The 27239-nt window shown below is 42.7% G+C and overlaps 1 protein-coding gene across 1 annotated transcript in view; it reads right to left on the minus strand.

The window, feature by feature from the left end:
- LOC122792729 (RNA-binding protein 44-like) overlaps positions 1-27239 on the minus strand; it is a 1860938-nt gene that overhangs the window by 634983 nt on the left and 1198716 nt on the right. The window contains exons 6-7 of the mRNA XM_044060311.1: positions 8699-8787; positions 8532-8605 (exon numbers count right to left, since the gene is read on the minus strand). Coding sequence (XP_043916246.1) covers positions 8532-8605; positions 8699-8787 — 163 coding nt within the window. The remainder of the gene's footprint in view (positions 1-8531; positions 8606-8698; positions 8788-27239) is intronic.

A 27239-nucleotide genomic window follows, 5' to 3' on the forward strand; every position in this document is an offset into this window, starting at 1 on the left:
TTCCCACTCTTCTGGTTTTGGGAGAAAGCACGTTGAGGGGAAGAATAACGGACACCTATGGCAGAAAGGGTCTTACCATCCTGTTAACATCTGGCCAGTGTGCTTTTAACTTTGGGCCCAAACAACGAGGAGGTCTCAATGGGGGCATTAAGAAAGGAAGACTTAAAGAGTTCCGCAAAGTTGCACAAGCGCATCCAGGGGTGTCGTCTCAAGACCGCAGCTGAACACGCTGCTCTAGCTGCTCCTTCTGATGCGTGAGATATCAATCGCATAGAGAAGTTAGATACAGATTCAATGGTGGCCAGCTGAAAGGCCACTTTGTCACGGACCTCATCACACATGGCACCAGCCAAGGTTTCAGAGAGCTCAGAAACCAGATCCCTCTGAAGCCTGGTAAAATGTGCCATATAATTCAGGGACCTGATAGCAAAGGTCGCTGAAGCAAAGGTGCACTTCCCTATCCTGTTCAGGGCCCGGGACTCTTTGTTAGGCGGATGGACAGTCTGGCTTTCTTCTTCTGCCAGATCCTTTTTTGTTGCGGCCACCACCACCAAAGCATCCACAGGAAGACCTTTGGACCACTGGGGATCCAAAGCAGGAGGGGACAAGCTCTTATCTGGCCTCCGGGGAATAGCTTCAACGGTATCAGGAGCCTTCCAAACACGCTGCACGATGAGCCGGACAAGTTCATCGGCAGGTGGAGTAACCCAGGAGGTAGGGAGCCGGGCGCGAAAGGCCTTCAGGAACACAGATTCCTCAGAGGTCGGATTAGAGGACTGCCAGTCACCTCTCTGTTTCAGGATTTCTCAGAGGGTGACCGAGGAGATCCTTCCCCCTCATCGAAATCTGTGTCTTTGGTGAAGGACTCCTCTGTGGAGTCCATGTGCTTCCTCTTGCACGAACTTTTCCGGTGGACCTCCTCAGCGGGAGAAGCTGGAGAAGACAGCGGAAAAGGGGATTCCTGAGGGAATATGTCCTGTGGCCCCTGCACCCGGTGTCTGCTAGGTGCGACTTGTGAAACCAGTGTACCAGAGGAGGGCGGAGGTATAGACTGTCCGGAATCACCAGCAGCAGCAAAAGCCTTCTTCATCAGTTGGAAGGCTGGTCCACCCGAAGAGGAGTGCATGTCTAGGACAGGGATCACCCCTCCCCTAAGTGGCTCAGCCTGCCGACCCGGAGTCCCCAGATGGCTGTGGAGCAGCAAACTATGTGTGTCACAACTGACATCCTGGGTTGTAGCAAAACTTTCCTGCCACGAAGGCAACTGCGGTTCCTTAGTGAGATCCATAAAGGGAACCACAGAAGGGGAAGACTGTGCTATATCCATGGACTTCAAAGGCAATGGAGGAGAATACGAAGGGGTCTTTGGAGATGGGTGATCACCTCCCAAGGAAGGACAGTTCCTGAGGGGTGGGATACCTCTGGCCAAGAGTACCTGGTCCACAAGACGCAACACATCATGTTTGGAAAGGCTTCTAGTGGACCTCACGGAGAGTGAGGGAGAAACAGGCCTATCCACAGAAGAGGCAGACTTGGTGCCCATCTCATCTGACCGCACCGAGGACAACGGTGCTGAGAGAGACTGGACTACTGTTGTCTGCACTGAAGAAGTCATCGGTGCCAAGGTCATAGTCTGCACCAACACAGGGATCGGTGCCGAAGTGGTTGTCAGTGCCGAAGCTGGAATCGACAAGACAGGAGTCAACAATAAAGGCATCAGTTCCGATGAAGATCTCGGAGCCGACACGGTCAAGGTCTGCACCGACTGAACGGTCGGTGCCAATACAGTGGTAATGGTATGAACCGAGGAGCCCCTCGGTGCCGATATATAGAAGGCTGCAGGAGAAGGAAGAGCCGGAATCACTAATGGAGCCGAAGGCTTCGGTGCCGAAGGTCTAGGCACCGAAAGCACAGGGGCTGACAGACAGCTCCGGAGCCAAAACTTTAGCCTTTTTAGGTTTTGGTTGGAGGGAGTCCCCAGCCGGGGATGAAGGCAAAGATTTAGCCTTAGTAGGAACATCCAAAGTTTTCTTATGGGCTCTAGGAGGGGTTGAGGCCTCTGACCCAGAAATAGCCTCTGAAAAGGGAGATTTTAGAAGTCCCTTCAGTAACAGCTTGTTTTTCCTTTCTAACAAGGTTCTATTAGAAAAGTTCTCACATATAGTACAGGGTGGGTCAACAGACAAATGGGAAGCTCCCAAACAATAAACACACAAAGAGTGTGCATCAAAAGTAGGCAGTTTGTATCCACAATCAGAACACCGCTTAAACCCCAGACTACCTTTCTTATCTGCCATGACAGTAAATTAATTAACAGAGAAGGTACCAGCAATGGTACAAGAGAGTACCCGAAGGTATGAGAGAAAAGAGAAAAGGATTACCAACGATGGTAAGGAGAGAATACCTCGCGGTAAAAGTGGTAAAGAAAGAAGCAGAAAAAACTGAAGAAATTATGAAAGCTAGATGCGATAGGGTAAGAGACAATAAAATCTGAACTTTCCTGACAGAAAAGTAATCTGTAAAACTATTAAACAACAATTGAATGTACTTAGCCAAGAGAAGTAGCTTGACACGACCGAATGGCAACGCGGCAAACATAATCTGAGGTAACAGGGAGAGGGGCACTGTGGGTAAGAGTTTAGCTCGAGAGTTTGAAGCTGACGTGAGCTTGGAAAATGGCCGGCTCGGTTCTGAGCTCGGAACCGATACCCATGCGTAAGGAATGAACGAGGATTAACAATATCAGATACTACTTTCAGCTTGTTGTGAAGTTTAGGAGTATAATAACTAAAAGGCTTTAAATAAGTCTTTGGCAAATACAAGCCAATTATTTTTCGCTCCTTTTACTGAAGGTGAAACAGGAGAGGAAGTGTGCTTCAGTTTGAGCTTTCTTTGCCTGGGAATATCTATCATAAAGGAGCGCTCAGACATCCTATCATCTCCTGGAAAATCTGATTCCTCAACCTGGCACTGTAAGGGAATAATGTCCACTCCCTCCACAGCTTCCAGCAAGAGTGGTTCTCCCCTTTCCAAAGTGGATATAAAAGTGTACTTGGAGGATGTGCTTAACACTTGGAGTAAAGAGAAGCCAAAAGACGATCCGAGGGCTCCAATATGGTCACAGTGGAATCATCCACTGAAGACCAAGACAAAGATGAAGCTGGAGTGGAAACCAAAGCCTCCCTGTATACCTTTCTCTTCTTGGGGGATCTGAGAGAGAACATCATTATTCAGTTTCTGAAAAGCTCTCAACTATCTTCATCTAGATACAAGCTTCCTTTTTCTAGACCCCCCTCCCCCCAAAAGCAGCAATTAAACAGGTGGTCCTTACCCCTGGGGAAGAGGCTTCTTAGAGGGGTAAACAAAGGTGCATCCTCTGGTACAAAGCCAATAAGGATAGTTCTCCCTTACCCCAAAAAAATAGGCAACTGGACAGTGACAAGGGATGTGCCTGCCTCCCAGGCTATAGTGGCATCCTGAGGCGAAACACCAAGGGCTCCAGAACAAAAACTGATGGCTATGGCACAGTCACCCATAAGTAGCTGAGGCAAGGAAGAAGTTGGCTCAAATACCAAAGTTTCTTGGATAATCATCTTCATTGGGGGAGTACAAGGCAAATAACTCCAGTGAGAAAAATTAAGAGAAGACATCCACACTTAGTTTACTGCCCCAGTTGAAGTAATGTAGAAAACAGACCTAGGATTATAATCAGACCTAAGAAGAAGACTGAATAGTGGTGTGAAAGGGCAGAAGCTAAGTCAAACAAGATGCTAGGATGTATGGCTAAACTAAATGACCACAAGAGTCAGGGAAAATATTCTTCTATTATGCAGTGGATTAATAAGACCAAATCTGGAATACTGTAAACATTTTTAAAACAGTTGAGTCAGATGTCTGCTACTCATCTGGCTGTTTTCCCTACTTCTGAAACATATAGCAACTTTTAAAATTGCAGGTGTCAGTTTACACTTCTCAGGGCCAAGCTGAACATAATGCATATCATGCATCCAATGCCTGGATCCTTATGTGCATGTGCCATATTCTGATGCAGCCACAATGTCCATATGGCCATTGCTCATGCATGTACTCATAATTCATCTGCATGCCTTCCTCCAAGACTTATTTGCGCAGCACGGACGTACCCTACTCTTCTCCAGGGTGACAGAGTTGGCCTATGTTTACAACTCAGCATCTATCTCAGCACACTGACATGGGCTTCTAGTGTTACTACTAGCTCAACTAACCATGCATGTACTCAGTTCTGGCAGCAGTACACAGGGAGGGAAACAGAGCTAGCAGAGTCTTGAAATGACAGCTGATAAAATGGTGGGAGGGATAGTAGGGCTAAACTGTGGGTAAAGACTCCAGTACTATGAACACACCAGAAAACAGAAGAGAGGAAGGGATATGGCATGGACACATCACGCTCCCACACAAGTAAGTGGATAATGAATTCTGCAAGAAAGGCAAAATGGGTTTCAGGCAGCACAAATGACAACAGCATAGAGCAATATTAAAGACTAGTTTAAAAAATGATACTGCTACACCATGAGGGTGATACTGGAATGTGTTTTCAGAGGACAACGTAGAATGCAGATAAAAAGAGGAATTAGAAAGTGCTTCAGGAAGATGAGAGGGGGCAAGACAATGAGACAGGCAGGTGTATAAAGGCTAGAAATGACAGCCTGAAATAAGACACTATGGTCTATCTTTTATCAGCATCTGTGAAGATTCATCACAAAAAAAGGTTAAAGGGAGAAAACATGATTCACAGGGAATTGGATGAAAAACCTCCAAAAACAGGAGCAAAGCTACAAAGGTGAAAGAATGGCATGCTGGTTTCAGGACAGAAGGATCTACCTCTGTTTTTGACATGATGTATTTGATGCTTAACAATAGTCTGTGGATGACATGCCCCAATAGGCTTCAACTATATCATCTCAAAACTTCACAGCTGGATACACAGTACCCAGAAATAATAAAATAAAGACTGAAAGAAAAAGGTGAAAGGAAGTGGACTGCTACTTAATGTAACTTCTTCAGAATTAACATCCATTAAAATATGTCTGTTTACAACTCAGTTTACAGTTATATAACTAGAAATAAATATGGAAATGATCCAGTTAAAAAAACAATTGTGAAGGACATTTCTACAACATTACTGCTTAAGTCGGTTTCAATGGGAAAACTGAAAGAGCAAAAAGTTCAAAAGGTCCTAATAAAGACATCATACTTTGAGAACAGAATCCCTAAATGACTGAAAACATAAAAGTTTCCTAATGGCATTTCCAAAAATTCAGACATACATTATGAATTGACTTCTTTCTGATCATGTCAGAAGCCAGCTTTTGGATATTCCATTAGATATAACACTAAACAGATTGGAGAGTTATGTAAATGAACCAACAGATCATGAATCGTTCAAGATGCAGTGACATATTCATTAATTTAGAGACACTAGATGAAGAATTACTATGAAGAAAGCGTTTAAATGTGACTTGGGTAAATACACAAATGAAACTGTACATGTAATGCTTGGATCAAAAAAAAGGGACAAAAAGGACCAATCAGAATGCTCATTTGAAACCCATGACAGGTGACCACATAAAAACAAACATAAACCCAGCAATTTCTTTAGACACTGCAAACAAAGGTATGAAGGGACTGCTCAAAAATTAACCTATGCTGAAGCTGTACATGCTGCTGATTTTTTTTACAACACAGGATTCCAACACCACTGCCAAAATGGGATATACAATAGCAGAACAAAGCCAAGTAAATAATACAAACTTTTTACAATGTTATGAAACTGGGTTTGAGCAGCATAACAATGTTACAGGAGAAGAGTTACTAGTTCAAATTATTGCACTTGAAAAAACATGTGAGAAGGAAATGTGAGAAATTCTAAACCTCCACAGAGGAGATTCTGCAACTTAACAAATGAAGAGAAAACTGCTCTGATGGAGCCATGTACTAACGAAGAGCTCAGAACAATGAAAGCTGACAAGGCTGGGGTTTAGTATTGACACACACACAAATATGTAAATTCTATTGAGTGTTAAAGGTTATTTCTTTTTGCAGGTGTTGCTGTATGATGTTAACAATACATCATACAAATGAACAGACAGTGAGCTGTTTGAACTACTTCATACCAGTAAACATGATTTTATGACAGTGAAAAATCCTGTTTTACCAAACTTTTTTAGAATGCCAATAATTCATATATCCATCAACAGCCCCTTTTTTTGCAATAGTAAGTGCCAAAAGTAGTAAAGCTGATCCTACAGCCACACTCACATATTGGATACTGGTAGAACTCACAAGGCTAAGTTGTTCCTGTCTAAAGGCTTCATGGTATTTAACAGAAATCCTTACACATGTAGACTTTGAGAAAAAACTCTGGTTTGTCACTTTAGACATCAGTTAGGGATTATTTGCCACTCAGTGAATTTTGACAGCATTGTGATACCACACTTAAGAATAATTTCTTTAGATTCAACAAGAAATGTTACCATCGGATTTGTGGAATGGTAATGGGGGCAGCATTAGCATGCTTGGGAATGGAAAACAATTTACAATAGTATTTATTGGAATTTCATCAGAGTGTATTCAACATACACTCATGACCTGTTTTCATTTGGCAAGGCAACACAAATATCCTTAAACAGTTTATAACTGATTTAAATAATTTTACCAGCTACTTAAAGTTTTCAGGGAATGGTCAAATGAGTATTAACTTTCTGAATAGAACAGTTGCGTTAAACAGAGTTGTAGGAAAACTGGTATCTAGAATTTAGAGAAAACCAACATTTTCTAGCACCTATTTACATGAAGAGAGTTATCACCACATGTATTTAAAACAGATCATAAAAAAATCATCTTTTCTGACTCCCTTCTGAAGAGGAAGTATTTTATGTACAGCTGGAAACATTAAAACTCTTGCTTTTAGACACAGAATATGATGAAAAGTTGACAGACCACATTTTTAAAGAAGTCAAAGATGGCAGATCGGCTGTATTTGAACCCATTTTAAGTAAGACCACCACACAACAATCTAAACAAGTCGGCTATAATAACTTCATGAATAGCTTTTGTATGGACTTTGCCTTTGATAGTTCCAGTATCAAAAACATGCTGAGTAACAACTGGAAAATTTTGGGGGGCAATACTGAGTTGCTTAAAAATGCAAGGAATAGCCTAAATTGCACTTTTAGGAAAAAAGTAAGATTAAGATGTTACTTTAAAAAGAACACAGGGATGCTCCCCAGAATAGTAAATGACTGGGAACAGGCAGGTTTTGTAAGTTGTGCAAGTACATAATGGACAGTCCCCTATGTGACTATAAATCACTGACAGATCCATAGGTACTGGGCAATATTTTAACCGTATCCCTACAGGTATTGTGCACATTGCTACCTTTAGAAGTGTGATTCCTTCTATGTAGGGAAAGCAGCCAGTATACCTACATATACCTGATATCAAAAAGAAAGATGAAAAGAATGCTTTGAATAAACACTCTGCAACATGCATGAATTGTATAGTGTTCATTTTTTATGCGTGACTGTGTAGAAATTTACTTTTTTTAAAAAAGACTAACAACTTACTTGAAATAAAACAACCATGTTGGCAACTTAGGTTAGGAGCAAATATAAGCCCATGGTTAGATGACAGCCTGAATATTAAATGTATTTAAAAAAAAGAGCTGCTAAACAAAATTGCCTACTGTTTTACATGCGTTCAAGTGACTGTAAACAGGGCTATAAAAACATTTGTGTTTTTAATGGCTGTTTATGCTGTTGAAGTTTGACAATAAACGATGAAAGTGCTAAAAATGTGTGGCTCCAGTGGTTTCTCAACGGACTGTTTGGTTACTAATCTGGATTTTCTCTGACACTAGAGACTGACACTTTTGATTTTATTCAGCCTTAAAAAGAACATTTCCTTTCAATCAAAAAAAAAAGGACCTTAGACTAAGGTATGTGCCTGGTTAAAAATAACAGGCTGACACACTGACATCTGTTACTGTGGAAAAAAAAAACAAATGTGTTGAATAAATAAGCATTTTATGAAAGATAGCAAAAGCTTCAGTACGAAAAGAGGTGGGGATGGAGCTTGAGAGACATAAGTATTACTTGAGTAGTATGCATTGTCAACTCAGACTTTCAAGAGAGAGGACCTCCATAGTAAAATGACTGAAGTGTGTGGAGCCAACAATCTGCTGATTCTAACTGCAAAACCTACTGATTACGATAGCTTGGAACAAATTACGTACAAATACTGATATATACATCAATTGTTTTGCACACCTGGGATAGGCTGATGACATTCTTAAAAAAATAACTAATACAATATTACTTTGCTAAATGCATCATTTTCTACTGTATGATACCTCAAGAAAGAGACATGCTTTTGCAAATTAAATTAATAACTGTTTTCAGTACCAAACATCTTCTCTAAAGAGTGCCAAGAAAAAAGCTAATCTAATCTTAACAGAGTTAGAAAAACAAAACAAAAATGAAAACATATCTTACCTGGTTTTGAGTGATCCATCACTGATGTATAATTCGGAAAATGGGAATTTTTTAAAGTGAAATCTTAAATCTTCCTGGAAAACACCAGTGTTTGCAAACATGTAAGACACTGTACAATGGTCACGTGATAAAAGCTGAAGAAATATAACAAACACATTTGAACCTACTTCAGATACTCCCACAGGCAGTCCGCCAAGAAAAACATGATGCAACTCCTTGGGTTTATCTTCTGTCACACCACTGAAATTGACCTCTGCTGACAATGAAACAGAACACATTATGTCACAAGTACAGTAAACACAAGTATGTACTATACCATTAATTACTCACAAGCACAAAGTCAGGAAAAGAACATGGTCACATAATGTCTACACTAACTGGAGTGAACACTCACTTGTTGGGCTTTTTCTATACTAAATGTTTTAGCATAAAATTATGGTGCATACGATTTATAAACTTATTACCAACACCTAATTTTTAACTACATTTAATTTCTCTCCTAACTCTCTGCAAAATATATTACCCTGCTACACTCCCAGCACGTATTAAACTGAATTAATATAAGCCATCTTCCTCACAACCCCAGCAACTGCAAACTTCTATTTTATTATACTAGTGAAAAACAAAGGTTGCCATATATCACTAGTACAAAACATGCATGTCCTGATCATTCAGTGGGCAATTCCTAGAGTCCCCTTCACAAGCAGACTGTCATTCTCTCACTTCCTATCATCATTTTATCTAAGTTTCTTAATACTTCTGAGCTTCTCCTTCTATTTTCCACATTTTAAACCTAAAAAATGCTTTTATGAGCTCTCCAGATCTGCATTTTATTTTTATTATCTTTTCCTTTATTCACATTCTATCAACACTTTTCTAAAGTCTATTAATTCATTCATAATGCAATTACCCTTACTTTTCCAGGCCCAAATGCCATCTCACCTCATTGAAAGACAAGCTATTTTATGTTATTCTTTCCCCCAAATGTTAAATATATCTATGAGCTTTAGCTTACCTTCCCCTTTCCTAATTAAGAATGCCAACATACTTACTGCCTCTTTCTTCTTTCTCTGAACCTTTCCTTTACACCCAGGTTTAGGCTCAGTTTCCTCATTTTCTCTAAACATACCAAGTATCCTCGTCAGTACCTTGCAGGAAAGTCCATTTCCTTAATAGCCATCTCTTTCTTATTCCCTCAGAAGCCAACTGATCTCTCCTTTTCAATCTCCTTTTGGTAGGTTCATAGGTAGTTACTAGGTGTGCGGTCAAGGAGACTTCCCCAGAGTACTAAGTGACTTGTTCAGGTAAGTGGATGAAGGAATCAATCCTTGGCAGCTTTTTTAACAGCTCATAACCTTAATTCCCACGCTTTCATGTGTTCCATGTTTACTTCCCCCACTTTCTTTTGCAGACTCGGAATATCCCTTCCACTCTGTCATCCCTTGCCTTTAAACCTTCTATATCCAACTCTAATTCCCTTACCTTCCACACACACACATGCTGCCACTCTTTTAACAGTCTCTCTCATAGAATTAAAGATATGCACTTCCCCAAGTACATCAACAATGGGACTCGTTTTAAATAACACAAATCTGCATGTTGGTGAATTCATCCTCATACTCCAATTAGCATTTTCCTAGTAACCTTAACCTTAACTTCATCATATGCTTGCCTAATCCCACAAGATGGGGGTGGTGGTGGTTTTGGGGGGTGGGGTGTACACTAAGACCACTAACGAAGAGAAGCCCCCATCCTTCATCATCAGCCTTCCTCACTAGCAATAAGACTGACTGTGCCCTCAATGGCATTTAGCTATGAGGACATCTAAAAGGCCTAACCCTATCTCATGGTCAGGGGGAAAAGGTACCCTTCAATGCTCTGGGGACTCAGAATGCCTTGCCCCTACAACTGGGGCCTAACATACCTAACATACAAGGCCATGTCAAACCCAGATTTGATGAATATGCTTCACCTCAAAAAATCTAGATCCGTCAGAGCCACAAGGGCGGGAGACTTAAACCTCGACACGGCTATTAATAGGACGTGCTGGAGGGATAGATTCATCACCCAAAGACTCCCTATGCTGTGGAACAAAATCCCGGTATATGTGAGGCAGAGCACCTCGCTGGCCTTGTTCAAGAGAAATCTTGACCAATGGATGGGAGATCGTAGATATACCCCAGGGATTACCTCAGTGTCACTGCTCAACAGAGGCACAGCAAAATAATGGGTATAGTTCCCCATACTAAAGGGGTGGCGTAAGCCACAAAACTATGGGCTAGGCTTGTAAATGCCCTCGGGCAGATAGCCTAGTATGAACCTATGAACCTATGAACTGCATACCCCACTGCACTCACTACTTAGGGAACCACCAGACAATGCCTTTGTGGGCCAAAAGCCAACCTCTATGATATATATAATGCAAACCCTCTAAAGAGGAACTGCAGCAATAAGCATTCTGTTCTGCCCACCATCACCACCCCCTCTCAAAAAATAAGCATAATCATCATCCCCTACCAATTCAATTAAGTCCGTGAGCTGCTAATCAAATCAGGGCTATTTGCACCACAGGTCTAGTCAGCTCTCCCTGTCATATATTGCCTTCAATGCCTTGATAAGTTGGAATAATGTTGTCGCACAGAAGGTAGTTTCAGCAATGGTAAGTTCAAAAACTTCTTCCTGAACCTACCTTCAGCAAACATAAGAAATAATTTTACTGCAGGTCACTGAACCCTCCCCAACCCCCTATATGTCAACTCTAAGGTCACACGTCACTGGAGAAAAGGGCAAACTCCACTGCCGGTAATATTAGATTTGCTGATTTGACAAATTCCTGATAAATCCTCCTCCCAAACTGCCCCCTTTTAACAGCTCAAATTTAAATTCTCATTCCACTGAGTCAAAAACCTTCTTAAGATCCAACACCACCAACAACTCACTTGGGCCTGCGCACTCTCTCCCTCTCTAGTGAATCAACAAAACTAACTAGTACTCTATAATGATGACTTGAATGATCTACCTTAGGCCAAAGCAACCTAAGTTCCATCTTCCTACAGAGGAAACACCTTCTCTGTTCTTGTTACTAGTACCCTTGCAATTTTTTTTCCTGCATTAGTATTAACAAATAAAATGGGTCTATAGTTCTCTAAATCCTCAAAATCTTTGCTGTATTTACAAGTACAGTAACAGCTATGCTTTTCAAATATATGGGCACCACTCCAAAATTCCGTGCCCCCAATAAATCTCAAAGTTGACTGGGAACAGAAAACAATCTACCGCTAATGTCTTCTCTTCCCTATCAGGTACCATGGTCATTCATCTAACTTTTTTGTCAAGCTCATTCCTTTGCTTGTCCTCCTTCATGGGGCTCTTCCAGGCCTTGCACTATGAACTCATACTAACTCCCTTTGACGCTATAATGCTTTTCCCTGTTCATGATTTATACAACAAACGACAGAGCCATCTAAAAATTTCGTCAGACTCTTGTACCCAACAGACTGCAATATAACTCTCATTCTTTACTACCAAAATGCGGCTCTTTTTTGTTCCAGCTTTCAAACTGCAAAATAAGAGTTTACCACTGTACTCTCCCTTTGCCCACCACAGTAGATTCTTCCTCTTAACCTTGGCCTCCACCTTACTAGACATTTATTCAGTGCTTCTATACATTACTCCTGCAATTCACCTTGCTATCTTCTTTTTCCTTTTTCCAACCAACTTCTGTGGGGCACTCATCTTCTCCATAACAACTTGTCCTTGTATTTGCTAATGCCACTGCCCTGTTTTCTTCTTTAGTTTCCATGTCTAAGTCATCTTCAGACAATCACACTCTGAACTCCTAATGTATTTTACACTTTCTACTAAGTATCCACTACACTGTGAATATTTTACACATCCATGAGTTCCTCCTCAGACAGCGTCTAAAGTGTCATTCCTCCACACTACTCAAGCTAGCAAGTGCATGATGTAAAATACACCTGTCCCTTATCTCCACTATGACCAACAACTGGTACACCTATCAACACATAACTAATCCAGTCTGCTCTGCTTGACTGTTTCCAGTTTATAAAAGATGCTGCTTCTTTTCTTCACTAGCCTCCTTCCAATCCTGTCCATCAGACCAGGAGTCCAACAAATTGCTGGTCATGGCTTAACTACTGTCCGCAGAGAACAGAGTCCACCTCCTTGGTTACTGAGTATTTTGTATTTAGGATTATGATGATTTTATTTTGAGTTTTCCAGTATGCATATTACTCCTTGCGTGCTGTATCCTTGCCCCACTAGGTTTATTCTGGCTTGGTTGCAGGCACTGGACCAGGTTCATTACCAGATCATTCTGGCCTCCCTTGAGGATGAAACTGTCTCCATTTCAACTAAAGGAAATCTTGGTTACTCCTGTCCTCAAAAGGCAGGACTACTTGCTAAAGAACTGGGTAACCACCATCCCAAATCAAACCTTCCACTGGTAGGAAATTTTCTTCAGAAAGGACTGAGCCTACAACTGGAGTTGCACTAGAAAGGTAAAACTGAGTTATGTAAGTTAATTTCCCATAACAGTACATGTTCAGTTGACAACGCTGCAGTATCCTTAGCTATATGGGCGATATCCTGCTAAAGATGTAACAGCCATCCTATTTACAAAATTTCAGGGCACCTTTCACGCGCCTGAATGTCAGGCAACTTGAGCTGAGATGACTTAAAGACAAGTTTGGCCATCAAGCCCTTCAGAGCTTTCCTGGCACTGAAGAGTATGCTCCTCTGATGCTTTCGAGAATCGACAGTCAGTTGTGCTGCTCCTTAGCTAGGCATAAACAACACACCAAAAATCAAGGGGGGAAGAGGGAGGGACTGGCAATGGCAAAAGTGATCATTCCAACATCAATTGTTATGGTAAGTTCACATATACACAGCTGTGCTCACCATACTGATCACTGCTGCAGTAGCCTTAGCTATATGGGTAATTACCTTAGCTTACAACATTAGAAGGTGGTAGGAGGAGAGTCCAGGACTCCTGGAGAACGGCCCTTGCAAAGCCTGATACAAACCAAGAGAAGAAATCAAACTTACAGTGCTTTGTAAAAGTAAATACAGAGGATCAAGTTGGAACTTTTAGACTACTTTTAGAATGCAACCCTTTCCAAAAAGCAACAGATAAAGCCAAGGCCTTGGCAGAGTGGGCCTTGACCCTGCCTAGAATAGTTTTGTTGTTGTGGGTATAATAAAAGGTACTAGCCTTAGACAACCATTTGGAAATGCTCTATTTTTACACAGGTTGTCCCTTCTTCTTATCTTCACAAGAAATGAACAATTGATCCGAAGATCTGAAATATTTATTTCTCTCAAGACAGTACTTGAGTTTGTCTGTCTCTGGTAATCCAAGGTATGAAGAATCCTTTCTCCCTCATTTTTGGGTTCAGGAAAGAAAATGGAGTGATGGATAGTTTGTCAAAGTAATCTCAGATACCACTACAGACATAAAAGGATTAGTTCTCAAAGAAACCCTGTCCCTGTGGAAGATGAACTAGGGTTAACTCTTAAGAGCTTGTAACTTGGATATGCTTCTTACAGAGGTCAGAGCAATCGCTAAAACTGTTTTCCATATTAAGAACCTCAAGTTAGCCAGGTTAGCTGGTTCAAATGGAACAAGTGTTAGCTTCTCTAACAAAAAATTTAAATCCCAAGGAGGGGGTCACCAGTTTTCTTGGCAGCATCTTATGCAAAACCCCTTTCAAAAACATTATGATGTGACAATGCATTGAGAAAAGAAGATCCATGGGCAGACTTGTTGAAATGGCTGATAAATGAACCTTGACAGAGGAGTAAGAAAGTTCACAGGAAAGTAGCTGACACAAATGTTGTAAAAAAACAGAGAACTGCCACCCTAGAATGGGTGCTGGTTAAGTTGATGGCACCAACTAGAAAACCTCTTCCTTTTGCTAATATATAATTCTCTACATGCAGGCTTTCCTGCCTCCATTAGCACCTGCTGCACTATCTCAGTAAACATGTCTAAAATTAATTAAGACACTATCATCCAGGCAGTCAGCTGAAGTTGACTGGTGTCAGGGTGCATCAGACTTCCCTGTTGTTGTGTAAATAGATCAAGTCTTTGAGGAAGCTTGTGGTAATTGCCCCTGTCCTTTCCAAAACAAAGGAAAACCATGGTTGCATGGGCAAGAAGGGAGTCACCAAAATGATCTTGAGGGATTCTGGAACTCCTTCTGAATCTTCAGAAGCACCCTGGATATTACTGGAAAGGATAAAAAAGCATACAGGAGCATTCTTGTATCCAAGGAAAAAGGAAAAGAAAAAGCATTTGTCTTCCATGCCTTTTCGCTTGGAGACCTGAAGAAGAATCTTGCAAATTGATTGTTCAAAAAAGAGACAAAAAGGTTTACTTGAGGAATTCACCAAAAATGGATCAAATCCTGAAAGACCCCCTGAACTAGTTTCCATTTGTGAAGGTCTTCCCTTGTCTTGCTCAGCTTTTCTGCCACACAGTTTGCTTTGATGGAATGTAGGATGCCTGTACAGTGAGTGTGTGCTGTGAGGCTATATCCCAAGCCAACATGGCTAGTCTGCAAAGGGGGTAACAACCTGGTCCCCCTTGCTTGTTGCTGTACCATGTGACTGTGGTATTATCTGTAACCATTTGAAGAGGTCCCTGGGTCCAAACATGATTCAGAGAGTCGAGTGTCTTGATCAAGGTAAGCATCTCTTTTATATTTATGTGCTTGCTTCTGTTCTTGGTGTCCCACACACCATGTACTTTTATCCCTCATGAAACTGCTCCACAATGTAAGCTCTAGGCGTTTGTGGTGAATGACTGCTTTGGAACAGGCTGAGAGAAGGTAAGACCTGGATTTCCTGCTACCTGTTGTCTCCACCAAGTGATATCCCTTCTGACAAACCCCATCACTGACATGTGAAAAGACAAGGTGTGTTTGTGCCAGAACCAAAGAGACTTGAAATATCAATGTCTCCTTCTCATGTGATGTCTTGCCAGGGGTTCATGAGAATCATAGAAGCCTTGAGACCCAAAATCCTGAGGTATCCTTCTCAGTGACCGAAGTCTGAATTTAAAACTCTAGAAACAGATCTAGATATAGATCTATTTTTCCTGTAGAAGAAAAGCTCTTTGGACTGTGGTGTTTATTTGACATCCCAGAATCACAATCCTGTGAGAAGCCTAAGAAAGACTTTCGAATCTTCTCTTGGAATCCTAGCTTGTAGTAAGAGATTTTTCACCCAAGAGAAAGATTTCTGACACTTTGAAAAAGACTCTGCAAAGATAAGCAAGTCATTATAAATGTGGGAAAATGTGGATATCCTGTAGCATGCAATGAACTACAACTGGAGCTAGACACTTTATGAACACTGTTAGTACAGTGGACAATCCAAAGGGGAAGACAAAGAATTGATAATGTGATGCAGACACACAAAACCTTAAGAAATGCCTGAAGTCCGTCAGGATGAATGGGAGGAATATGATAAGCATCTTTTAACTCTAATGTTTCCAGAAACTTGTACAAAGAAGAAAAGGAAACAGGTTGTGAAGTGACATCATCTTGAATTTGGGCTTTAATCACAGACAGGTTTAGAACAGAAAGATCAAGAAAGTGTCTCCAGGCATATCCTTTCTTTGGCATTAAAATCATCCTTGAATAAAACCCCTTTCCCACCTAGGAAAAGGACACTAGTTTTATCACTGCCTGGGACAGCACGTGATGGACATGTGGAAACAAAACAGTCATATCTGGAAGATGAAGAATTACCCCTGGAGAGAAGGAATTTCCTTCGATTGCCATCTGTAACCTTGATGAATGATCTTCAGAACCCACTTGTCTGAAACAATCTGTTGCCAAAGATGAAAGTGGAGATTCAGACTTTCCGGAAGAAAAAAAGGGATTGCCAGGGTGAGAGGGGGGACAAAGTATTTTTAATAAGTCATTCTGACTTAATGGACTGTCCTTGGTTTTGGGAGTTTCCAGAATTATTCTTGGAACCCCCTTACCATTTCTTCTTAAATGTCTGTTTACTTGCATTTTGTTGAGACTGTTTATTTTGTTTATTTATTTTTTACCAAAAATGGATGACGGAAGTTAGAGAATTATTGGAACATTTGGAAAAGGGGGACTGAAAAATCTTGAGAGATTCCCTGTATCAACTTACCCATTTAACCACACTTTTTGATCACCACTGCAGCAGAGGGGCCCAAAGACTAAATATCTATCCAAAGCAGAATTTAAAATCTCATTTTTAACATTATCTTGGAGATTCTGAGAATGCATCCAGGCAAACCTCCTCAAAACAGTATCAGTGGCCATAGCCCTCAAAGAAATATCTATAGAGTCATACACACACTGTTTTACGAGTAGTGAACTGAACAATAAGATAAATTAAGCTACTTAAAGCAGATTTTTCTTTACAAGAAGGAACTGCAGAGAAAAAAAATCCTCATACGTTCACAATTAGTCAGGACAAACCTAAACATAAGAGCCTGACAATTCAAAATTCTGAAAGTCAAAGCTGCAGAAGCATACACTTTTTTCCCCATATTTATCAGTAATCGTCCCATCCTTATCAGAAACAGTAGGATTGGAATTAACTGTGTTTAGCAGCAAAATGGTTAATTAAAGCTATACCTGCTGGATCAGATTTGGGAAGACTGTTTAACAACTTAAAAAATATCTAGGAACTGCCATTTTAGGGGCAGATGGCTGAATGTTAAGAAAATTGCAGGCAGTAACATACACACATCCTCCAAAGCTGACAGAACTGGAAGAATGGGTACAGGTTCTGGAAATTCCTTTGGTAAAAACTCATAGTATTTTCTTAAGGATAGAGAAACTTCAGTGTTCTCCCAGTGAAAACACTGGCACATTCTAGAAATAGTCTCAGAAAAGGAGACCCCCCCCCCCCCCCGCCCGCCATTAGGGAGAGTCAGAAACTGAACTCTCCTCCATGTCTGAATGAGAAATACCGTGGGAAAAAAATGCATCTGTCCGTTCATCCTCCTGCCAGATTGAGAATCTTGAATCTCTTCTGGAAAGAAGTATCCCTCTTTCTTTTATGAGAAACTAGTTTACAAGAAGGATCAACAGCCTGACTCAAACCCTGAGCTACACCCAGTAAATTACTCCTGCCTAAGGAAATTTGAAGATGTACAGATGCATCGTTTTCTGTTTCTTTTGGGGAAGAAAGTGGGGTCAACAGGTTATTAATGGCAACAGCAGCTTCCCCAGGGATGGCTACAACATTCTGGAAAAAACAAAAAGGAAGCCTTTCCTGTTCCCTCTCCCAAGACTGACAAGAGTGACTCTCCCTCGCTCACTGAGGGGACTGCAACAGCCTCAGAGGATGTGGCTAACTCCAGCCCATAGTGCCTGTAGGTCCTACACTAGAGAGATCTGGCATAAAAGATGAGTCGTTTGAGGTACAACTAATGGCCACAGCAGATTTACCCACGTGCCGCTGTTTGTTGTGACGGTAAAGGCTGTTGCTCAACTTTTGTTTTTTTGTGGCTGGAAAATGGCACAATCGTTGGACCAACAGATTGTTTCATGGTCAAGCCAAAAATAGTGCCTCTTTCCTTGGGAAAACAAGCAGCAAATGTTGGTAAACATAAAAAGTCGTCAAAAGTCACTTTTTTCCACTGGCAAACACAGTAAAGTGCACTTACTCTGCCAGCCACACAAAGTAAAATAAACAAATGAAACATTTTTTTTACAGAGAAAATGTTTTTCAGTACCTTTAAAACAAGTTTTAAACTGACAGGAAAAAAGACCACTCCTTTTTATAAGTATAGTACAGTCTTGTGACAGTCTGTTAAAAAACAAACTCCTAGCTTTAAAATAACTTTCCTATGGAGGAAAGTATTAAAAATAAACAAAATTATTAAATATAAGTTTTCCCCAAGGGAAATGTATATGCCCAGCAAAAGAACAGCACAGCTGACCATTGATCCTTGAAAGCCTCAGAAGAGCATACCCTTCAGCAGCAGTAAAGCTCTGAAGCGCTTGGTGCCCGACTTGGCTTTTATTCTGCTCAGCTTGAGCTGCCTGGCAGTTTAGGTGAATATAAGGTGCCCTGAAGCTTTAGAAGCTGACTGGCTGTCATTTGCTTGGCAGTATACAAACCATACAGCTAAGGCTACTGCAGCAGTGATCAATATGATAAACATCACAAAGGTCATTTCCAGTCCAAGTTTTTTGTGCCAGACACAGTACTCAGAGGGTCTCATCAGTACCGTTAATGATCACCTTATGGCAAGGAGTCAAAGTCACTATTCTGTTCTGATACTACTAGATATTTTCTCAGCATATGATATGGAGAATCATTCCACACCTTACTTGACTGACTAAAGCATTCCTGCAGCACCACTGGTGTATCACTAGATTGGTTTGCCTTTTAATTCTCCAGATGAGGACAAGAATGGTTTCAGGAATTAATTCCTCAATTATCAACTTTCTGGACTGTGGTGTTCTGTACTGCTCCATACTCAGCCACTGACTATTCACTATACAAATACTACCTCTGGAAGATATTATCAAATTAAAAAGGATACAGTAACCATTGCTATGCTGATAAAACAGGTGCCTACTTCACTCCATCAGGAGCCTTTGTCGGATCATAACACTTGGGTAAAGACTTGGAATGCTTCTTTGCAAGCTTAATAACTAGCTCAAGCTCACCACCTCCAAGGCAATGGTAATACATGACATTCAGAGATATAGTAATATCAGTTTTGATATCCCGATATCTATTGTGGGAAAAGACTACAATCTGAATCAAAGGTGTGTGATTTTGGGGGTAATAGGTGATGGTAAATCGATTCTGATGTCATACCCTCTTGTTTCTCTTTTAGGAATACTGCCCCTATTAAATTCCTATGCAGATCTCCATAGTGTAGTACTTTGTCCTTACCTCCTCCTCCTTGAAGTACTTTTACAGGTTTTCTTTACATATGGAGCCTGACTACTTGCAGTCTGGCTATTACTGTGAGGTTAACAAGTCTGCCACATTATACCATTTCTGTATGTACTATACTGGCTGCATATATAGCTATCTACCCATTCATGCTCTGGGTCTCCCTAAATGCAGAATCTCTTGATCTGGAATAATCACACTCAATCTCTTCACTTAGTCCTCTGGAATTCAGGCTTTTGTGTATCAGGGACCTTACTTCTGGAATCTGCCACCTGGTTGGCTGAGGAAATCTCCAATATTAGGTATCTGTAAGCGCACACTAAAATCTCATTTAACTAACCATGCATTCCAAACTAGATGTTTTCTCAATCGTTTTAACATAGCGTAATGTTAATTATTTGAATGGGATTTTGCTACATATCTTTTTTCATACCATTTTAGTTGTACTGGTATGTGTACACAATTTGTAGTGAATACATGCTTTGTACACTGCCTGCTTTAAAGCACTTTAATAAATATGAAGCTGAAGGTGATGTTCATATATTCAATTGCACCTGTTTCTCTACACCTCTCTTCAGCACCCTCTGAGCAAGCCAGTTCTCTCTAGTTTGTCAAAAAACTGCCTTCATTCATTGCACTGAAGACCACATCTTAGTCTTCACTATCACCACCTCTTTAACATAATTCCTCCTAATTTTATCCACCTGTAGAAAGAACTCATGAAAGGTACCATCTTCATCTGAATCAAAGAATGACACCAGGACTGCAACCTACCTCTCCAGCTTTGCACTCCACTATTCTCCATCTTAATTTGTTTTTCACTATCTCATTTACTCACATCACGGTCCTCAACTGCAACAATATCATTAGCTCCTCTGCTTGCCTTCCTTTTCACAGTCTTATGCTACAGCCTCAATCCCCTTCCTAATATGTATACCCATCTTCACTTTTTTGAGCATCACCTCGGCAAAACAATAACTGTTCCAGTCTACCTTCTGCATGACCTTCTCCCTTGCGTTAAGATGGTCACCATTTAAAGTCAGTAACCTTGCCACCCCCAAATCTATTCTTCCAATCTCCCCCTTGAAATCCCCCTCCACCCCTGTCCTGGAAAACATACAGCCATTCTATTCAAAGTGAGCCCAACACAGGTTCTTATGAGGTTGCTAGGCTAGCTGGCCCTAGAGCCTTTACAAACCTAGCCATGTTAACTCCCAAGCATCCTCATTTGTTCTTTTTTGGGTAGCTTGCATAATGAATTTATAAACAGAGTGGGTCTGTGATCAACACCATGAGGGACATGGGTGCCACCCCAGGGACAAATCTGTAGTCTCCCATCCAATTATTTAGGTTGTGTTTGAACAGGGTCAGTGAGGAACTCTGTTTTACGTGACTAGGGAGTCTATTTCAGAGAAGTGTCAGTCTCTGGGAGACATATCTGTCTCTCCAATATGATCTGTTAATGTTACAAGCTAGGTAGAGATCCCTAGAGAGAGTGACTCTTCGGCCATTTGACTTGTGGATGTGCAGCATTTCCATTAGGGCAGAGTTGGAGATTGCCCTGTAGGCTAGACACAAGTCACCTCTCAGTAGCCTATAAGATACAGAGTAAAGTAACAGGGCTTTCATAAGTCATGGTTTGGAGTCCCTCAATTTTCATATTGAGAAAACTCTGAGGTGTCTCCAGCTGCTGTAGGTGCCTGGGGAAGTGCATGCAAAAAAAGAAGTTACGTCTTACCATAACATTCCATCTGTGTTGTTGATCTTCTTTCATTCATCATTGATGGGTAGTCGGCCATTTACCAAGCTCGTGCCAACCAAAAAACTCTTGGGCTATGCTTCTACCCAGAATGCCCTTCTCCCTGTTACCTCAGATCGGGTTTGCTAGAGATAGAGAAGTAAAGCCAAGGCCACTTCTGCGCAAATACCCTAGGACACCACTTGGACCCAAAGCATCCCCCAGAAGCCTTTGGTGGGGGAAGGAGGGTGGGATGTGATGAATGAAAGAAGAGCAACAACACAGATGGAACACTATGGTAAGACATAACTTCTTTATCTGATGATGTTAATCGTCTTTCCATTCATCACTGACGGGACAGAATTCCAAGCTACCTTGAAAGCCCATGGGCAGCCCTTATGGAAGAACATACCTGAGTACCACTGAGCCGAAGGCAGCTCTCCCTCTGAAGACCAAGTCCAATTTGTAATGATAGACAAAGGTATGAGGTTTAGCCCAAGTGGCTGCTGCGCAAATGCATCCATGGAAGCCCTGGAATGGAAAGCTACAGATGTTGCTATAGATCTGTTGGAGTGAGCTTTAACCTTTGGCATAGGTTCTTTTATGAGGGAATAGATAAAACATATGCAGTCCCTTAGCCATTTTGATAATGTAACCTTGGAAACAGAATTTCCCATTCTAGGCCCAGAAAAGGAGATGAAAAGCTGTTCAGACTTATGGATAGGCTTGGTCCTGTCTAGGTAGAATCTCAGTTGCCTATGTACATCCAAGGAATGTAGGCAGTGCTCTCCTTTACTGGAAAAATTCGTAAAGAACACTGGTAGATCAATGGTCTGGTTAATGGAAAAATCAGAAACAATGCTTGGAAGGAAGGTTGGGTTCGTCCGGAGTGATACTCTGTCTTTATGGAAGACCAGATAGGGCCTCTTGGTACACAATGCCTGCAGCTCCGAGACCCGTCTGGCTGACATAATGGCTACTAAGAACAAAGTTTCCAGGACAAAAACTTTAGGTCACACTTCACTGCAGGTTCAAAGGGTTTTTGATTCAAAGACTGAAGGACTAAAGTGAGGTTCCATGGTTCCACAGGCTGACAGGAGGCCTGATATGAGAGGTTCCCTTGAGAAAGGCTTTGCATAGACGTAAGGAGATGAGAGGAATGCCATCTATACCATTGTGTAAATCAGAAATCGCTGCCAGGTGTACTCGTACAGTACAGGCAGAGGCTCCATTATCAAAAAACTTAGCCAAGCATTGCAGAACTGCAGTCACTGGAGCCAAACACGGGTCTAGCATGTTATCCTTAGACCAGATGGAGAACCTTTTTCATTTATCCCGATATAGTCTTCAGTGGATAGTTTATGAGAGGTCAGAATGATGTCCCGAACAGGTGAGGTGAGATTAGCTTGCCTGGCAACTAACGGAAGTGGAGAAACCAAGCCGTTAGCTTGAGACTGGACAGATTTGGGTGGCTCAGCCCTTGGGGGTGAGTAATCAAATCTGGAAGAGGGTCCAGAATCCACGGCGGGTACATTAGGTGAGGCCGAAGGAAGGGAAACCAAACTTGTCAAGGCCAGAACAAGGCTATGAGGATCACCTTGCATCTCAACTGAAGAACTTTCTTTAGGAATTGTGGAATCAAGGGAATGGGAGGATAAGCGTAAAGAAGTCCCGCGGGCCAATCGTGGATTAGAGCGTCCTTCGAGGACTCCCCCTCTGGGGGAAACAGGGTGAAATAACTGCTGTACTTGTTCGATGAGGAGGCGAAAAGATCGCAGCAAGGCTGACCCCATTGGCTAAAGATTTCTGTCGCCATCTCAGGATTGAGGGGCCACTCGTGAGGCAGGAGGATGCACCTGCTCAGTTTGTCCGCAATTACGATGGAACTCCCCGAGATATGCGCTGCTATCAGAAAGCGGTTGGAAGCTATCACCCACTGCCAAATTCTCAAGGTCTCTCAAAACAGGGGGTAGGACTTGGTTCCTCCTTGCTTATTGATAATCCAGACCACTGACGTTGTTTGACTGAATTTCAATTGTCCCAGATGAGAGAACTGGATGAAAAGCCTGCAACGCTAACAGCACTGCTCTCAGTTCTAGAACACTGATAGTGGGTCTCCGAGGTGGACCATGTGCCTTGGACTGTCTTTCCCTGGAAATGGCCTCCCCACCCGATCAGTGAAGCATCCGTGGTCACAATGGCCCTGGACTGAGGAGACTGAAATGGGCGACTCCAAAGCTCCGAGTCTGCCCTCATCCACCACAGGAGGTCCTGCTTGCAGGTGTTGGTTATGTGAATCTGGTAACTGAGGGGGTGATAGTTCGGGAACCACTGACAAAAAAGTAGCTATTGAAGGATTTGCATGCATAGCTTCGCTAGGGGCACTACTGAAATTGAAGCTACCATGGATCCTGGGGCCTGAAGAACCTCCCTTGCTGATACTTTTGTTTGACAGAGTATCACCCGGAGCTGGAGCCACGATTGCTGGAGTTTGTGATTTGGGAGTGACACTAGACAGGACCGGGTATTGAAAACTGCTCCAATGAATTCTATTTGTTGTGTAGGAGTAAGGTTTGATTTCTCCCAATGTATTATGATTCCCAAAATTTTTGCCAGAGTGTGTATAATGCAGTGCTGTTATCAGAAGATGCTCGGTGACGGTGGTGAGGAGCCAGTCATCCAAATATGGAAACACCCAGAATCCTTGTAGTCTCAAATGAGCTGTGACCACTGCCATGCACTTCGTGAACACTCTGGGGGCTGTAGAGAGGTCGAATGGCAGGGCACAAAAATGATAATGACTGGCCCCTAGCCGGAAGTGAAGCAGACTCTTGGAACATTTGTCCATTTTGATGTGGCAATATGCATCCTGGAGATCTACAGAGCACATCCAATCGCCTTCCCTTAAAAAAGGGAGAATGGACTGAACCATGACCATCCGGAATTTGGTTTGGGTGACAGATTTGTTCAAGCTGCTGAGATCCAAAATGGGTCTCCAGTCCCCTGTCTTTTTTGGCACCAAAAGGAATCTTGAGTAGATTCCATATCTGCATTGGTCTGGTGGGACTGGTTGGATGACTCTTTTTTGAGGCAGCTTTATTATCTCTGAAGCTGCTTCTTCCCCTTAATGGGGTCGAGCTTTTTTTGAAAATTTGGTTGACAAGAAAAGGGGATGGTGTAACCTCTGGTGATTATATTTTGCACCCCATGATCGGTGGTGATAGATTGCAAGGCAGCTTGGTGCAGAGAAAAATTACCTCCAACTGCTTCCAGAGGTAAGCAATCGGGCTGCTCCTCAGAAGCGGTGGTAAGGCTGTCCAGAGGAGGAGTCCCTGGAGCCTTGGTTACAAGGACCCCCCTATGCTTCTATAGGAACGTCTTCTGAAATTGTTACCCCCTCTGCCCCTGGAGGTATCATCACCACATACGGCACTGAAAGGACGCTGAGATATTTTGTGCCACATTTTCCCACTCCTCTGATACCTTGGAGAAGGAACGCTGACAACTGGAAAACCATTGGCCTATGGCAGACAGGGTCTTGCTATCTTACTCGCACCTGGCTAGCGCATCCTTCACTTTGGAGCCAAAAAGGGACGGTGGTTCGATGAGATCATTCAAAAAGGAAGACTTGAAGGGTTCCGCAAGATCACAAATGCGCATCCAGGCATGACGCCTCATGACAATGCCCGAACCCGCTGCTCTAGCCAGCCCTTCAATCACATGTGATAGCAACCTCATGGACGAGTTGGAGATCGATTCCAAAGTTGCAAGCTGCGAGACCACTTTTGTCCCTGACCTCGTCAGACACCTCTCCTGCGAGTGTCCCAGAGAGTTCAGAGATCAAGTCCCTCTGGAGCCTCGTAAAATGTGCCAAATAGTTCAGTGACCGTATAGCAAAGGTTCCTGATGCAAAATCTCATTTCACAAGTCTGTCCACCATCTGGGACTCTCTGTTGGGCAGGTGGACAGAGGGACTTTCCGCAGCCAAGTCCGTTTTCGTGGCGCCGCTGCCATCATAGCATGGACTGGTAACCCTCTGGACCAATGCGGGTTCTCCTTGGGAGGAGAAAGAATTTTGTCGGGTATTCGAGGGATCGCCTCAATGGAATCAGGGTTCTTCCAAACATGCTGCACGATGAGCTGGACGAGTTCGTCAGCAGGCGGGGTCACCCAAGAGGTAGAAGGCCAGGCGTGGAAAGGCTGCAGGAATACAGACTCCTCAGATGAAGGGTTGGAGGGCTTCCAGTCACCTCTCTGTTTTATTTCCAGGATGTCTCCGAAGGAGACATCATCAGAAGGTGACCGTGGGGACCCTTCACCATCATCGTAATTCATGTCTTCCATTAAAGACTCCTCAGATGAGTCCATGTGCTTCCTCTTGCATGTCCTCTTTCGAGGGGGCTCCTTAGTGGGGGTCTCTGAGGAGGACCCGGAAGAGCGGGTACCCTGAACAGGGGTGTCCTGCGGCTTCTCTACCCATGCCCTGGGAGGGTGGTCTCTGGCAGCTGCACCTCAGGGGGAGGAAAACTGGGGTTCTGACATCAAAGGAGTGCATCCAGAAGCAAGAGCCCTCTCCATCGCGCAGAAAGCAGGTCTGCCTAAAGAGAGATGGGAGCCCGGAACTGAGAAAGACAACCTCAGGACCAGGGTCACAACCCGCTTCAACGAACCTACCCCCACGGATGGAGCCTCAAGCAGGATCGGTCCGGATGTGGCTATTGGCACAGAGGACAGAACCAAAGACAAACACAGAACTGTGCCCAGAGCCGAGGCGCCCACCCCCTAAACCCCAAATTGAGGAAGGACCGATTCCGCAGGAACTGAGGACCAAAGGGGCAAACCCAGAGCCTGAGTGAGGTCCACTATAGGCGCCGAGGTGTTCCGAGATGTACGTCAGAGCAGAAAGCTTTGGAACCGAATGGTCGAAGGAGGAGTGTAAGAAGGGGTCCTTGGAGAAACCAACCCAAGTCCTGCAGTTGAATGGGTCTTAGAAAGTGTGGGTATCCCCCTGAATGCCAACAGCTGGTCCACAAGACGCACCACATTGTGTTCTGACAGGCTCCTAGTGGAACTAGTGGATACTCCAGATGGAGAGTCAGGTTGGTCAATGAATGGGCTATACATCTGGCCCAGGTACGGAACTACAGAAGGGGAGTATCGGGTACGTGGTGCAAGGTCTGCCGGCACCGATGTCTCAAGTTTCGAGACCGGGATTAATGGGGTCAAATCTAACTTGGTCGAAAAAACGCTTGGTGACGAAATGGTACTCGGAGCCGAAGCAGTAGGTTCCAATATTGTAACAGACAAAGGTATCAAAGCTGTGTCCTGAGCTGTAGTGGCCACAGGTGCCAAAGTCATAGTAGGTGTAGTGAGGTCTGTCGTCGGTGCCAGAGGCAGGATCAGTGCTGAAGCTGGAGCCCATATCGTGGGTTTCGAGATGCTTGGAGCTGACAAGGATGGAGCCGTAGAGGCAGATTTATGCTCCAAGGACAACTTGGAGACCTTTTATTTCACAGGCTTACCCTGATAACCCGAGGGTGTGGAGGGAACTGAGTGGGACCTCTTTTTGTCTTTTGTAGGAGGGGCTCAGACCTCCATTGCAGAAATGGCCTCTGAGAAGGGAGACTTAAGTAACTCTTTCAGTATCAGTTTATTTTTGCGCTCATTCAGAGTGCGTTGACAAACTCTGACAAATGTCACAGGGAGGTTGCACAGAAAGATGGGGCACCCCCAAACAATATACACAATCATCGTGAGAATAACTATTAGGTAACTTGCCATTACATGAAGCACAATGCTTAAACCCTGAAGTACCTTTCTTATCCAACATTTTGTCAGACAGACACCACAGGCAAACACTTTTAAGGACAAAAATGAAATATCTCTGTACTAGTAAGTCAAACACAGCTCAAAAAAGCTACACAGTTGTATCACTATATCGATATATATAAGCAAAACAGAAACGTCTTAATGAAAAAACACTAACAGGCTAGGAAAGAAAAGAGAAATACCAGCTATGGTATTGAAGGAATACCACAAGG

Source organism: Protopterus annectens, chromosome 2.part0 (genome assembly GCF_019279795.1).
Source record: "Protopterus annectens isolate FY-2018-M chromosome 2.part0, PAN1.0, whole genome shotgun sequence".
Lineage (NCBI taxonomy): Eukaryota > Metazoa > Chordata > Ceratodontiformes > Protopteridae > Protopterus > Protopterus annectens.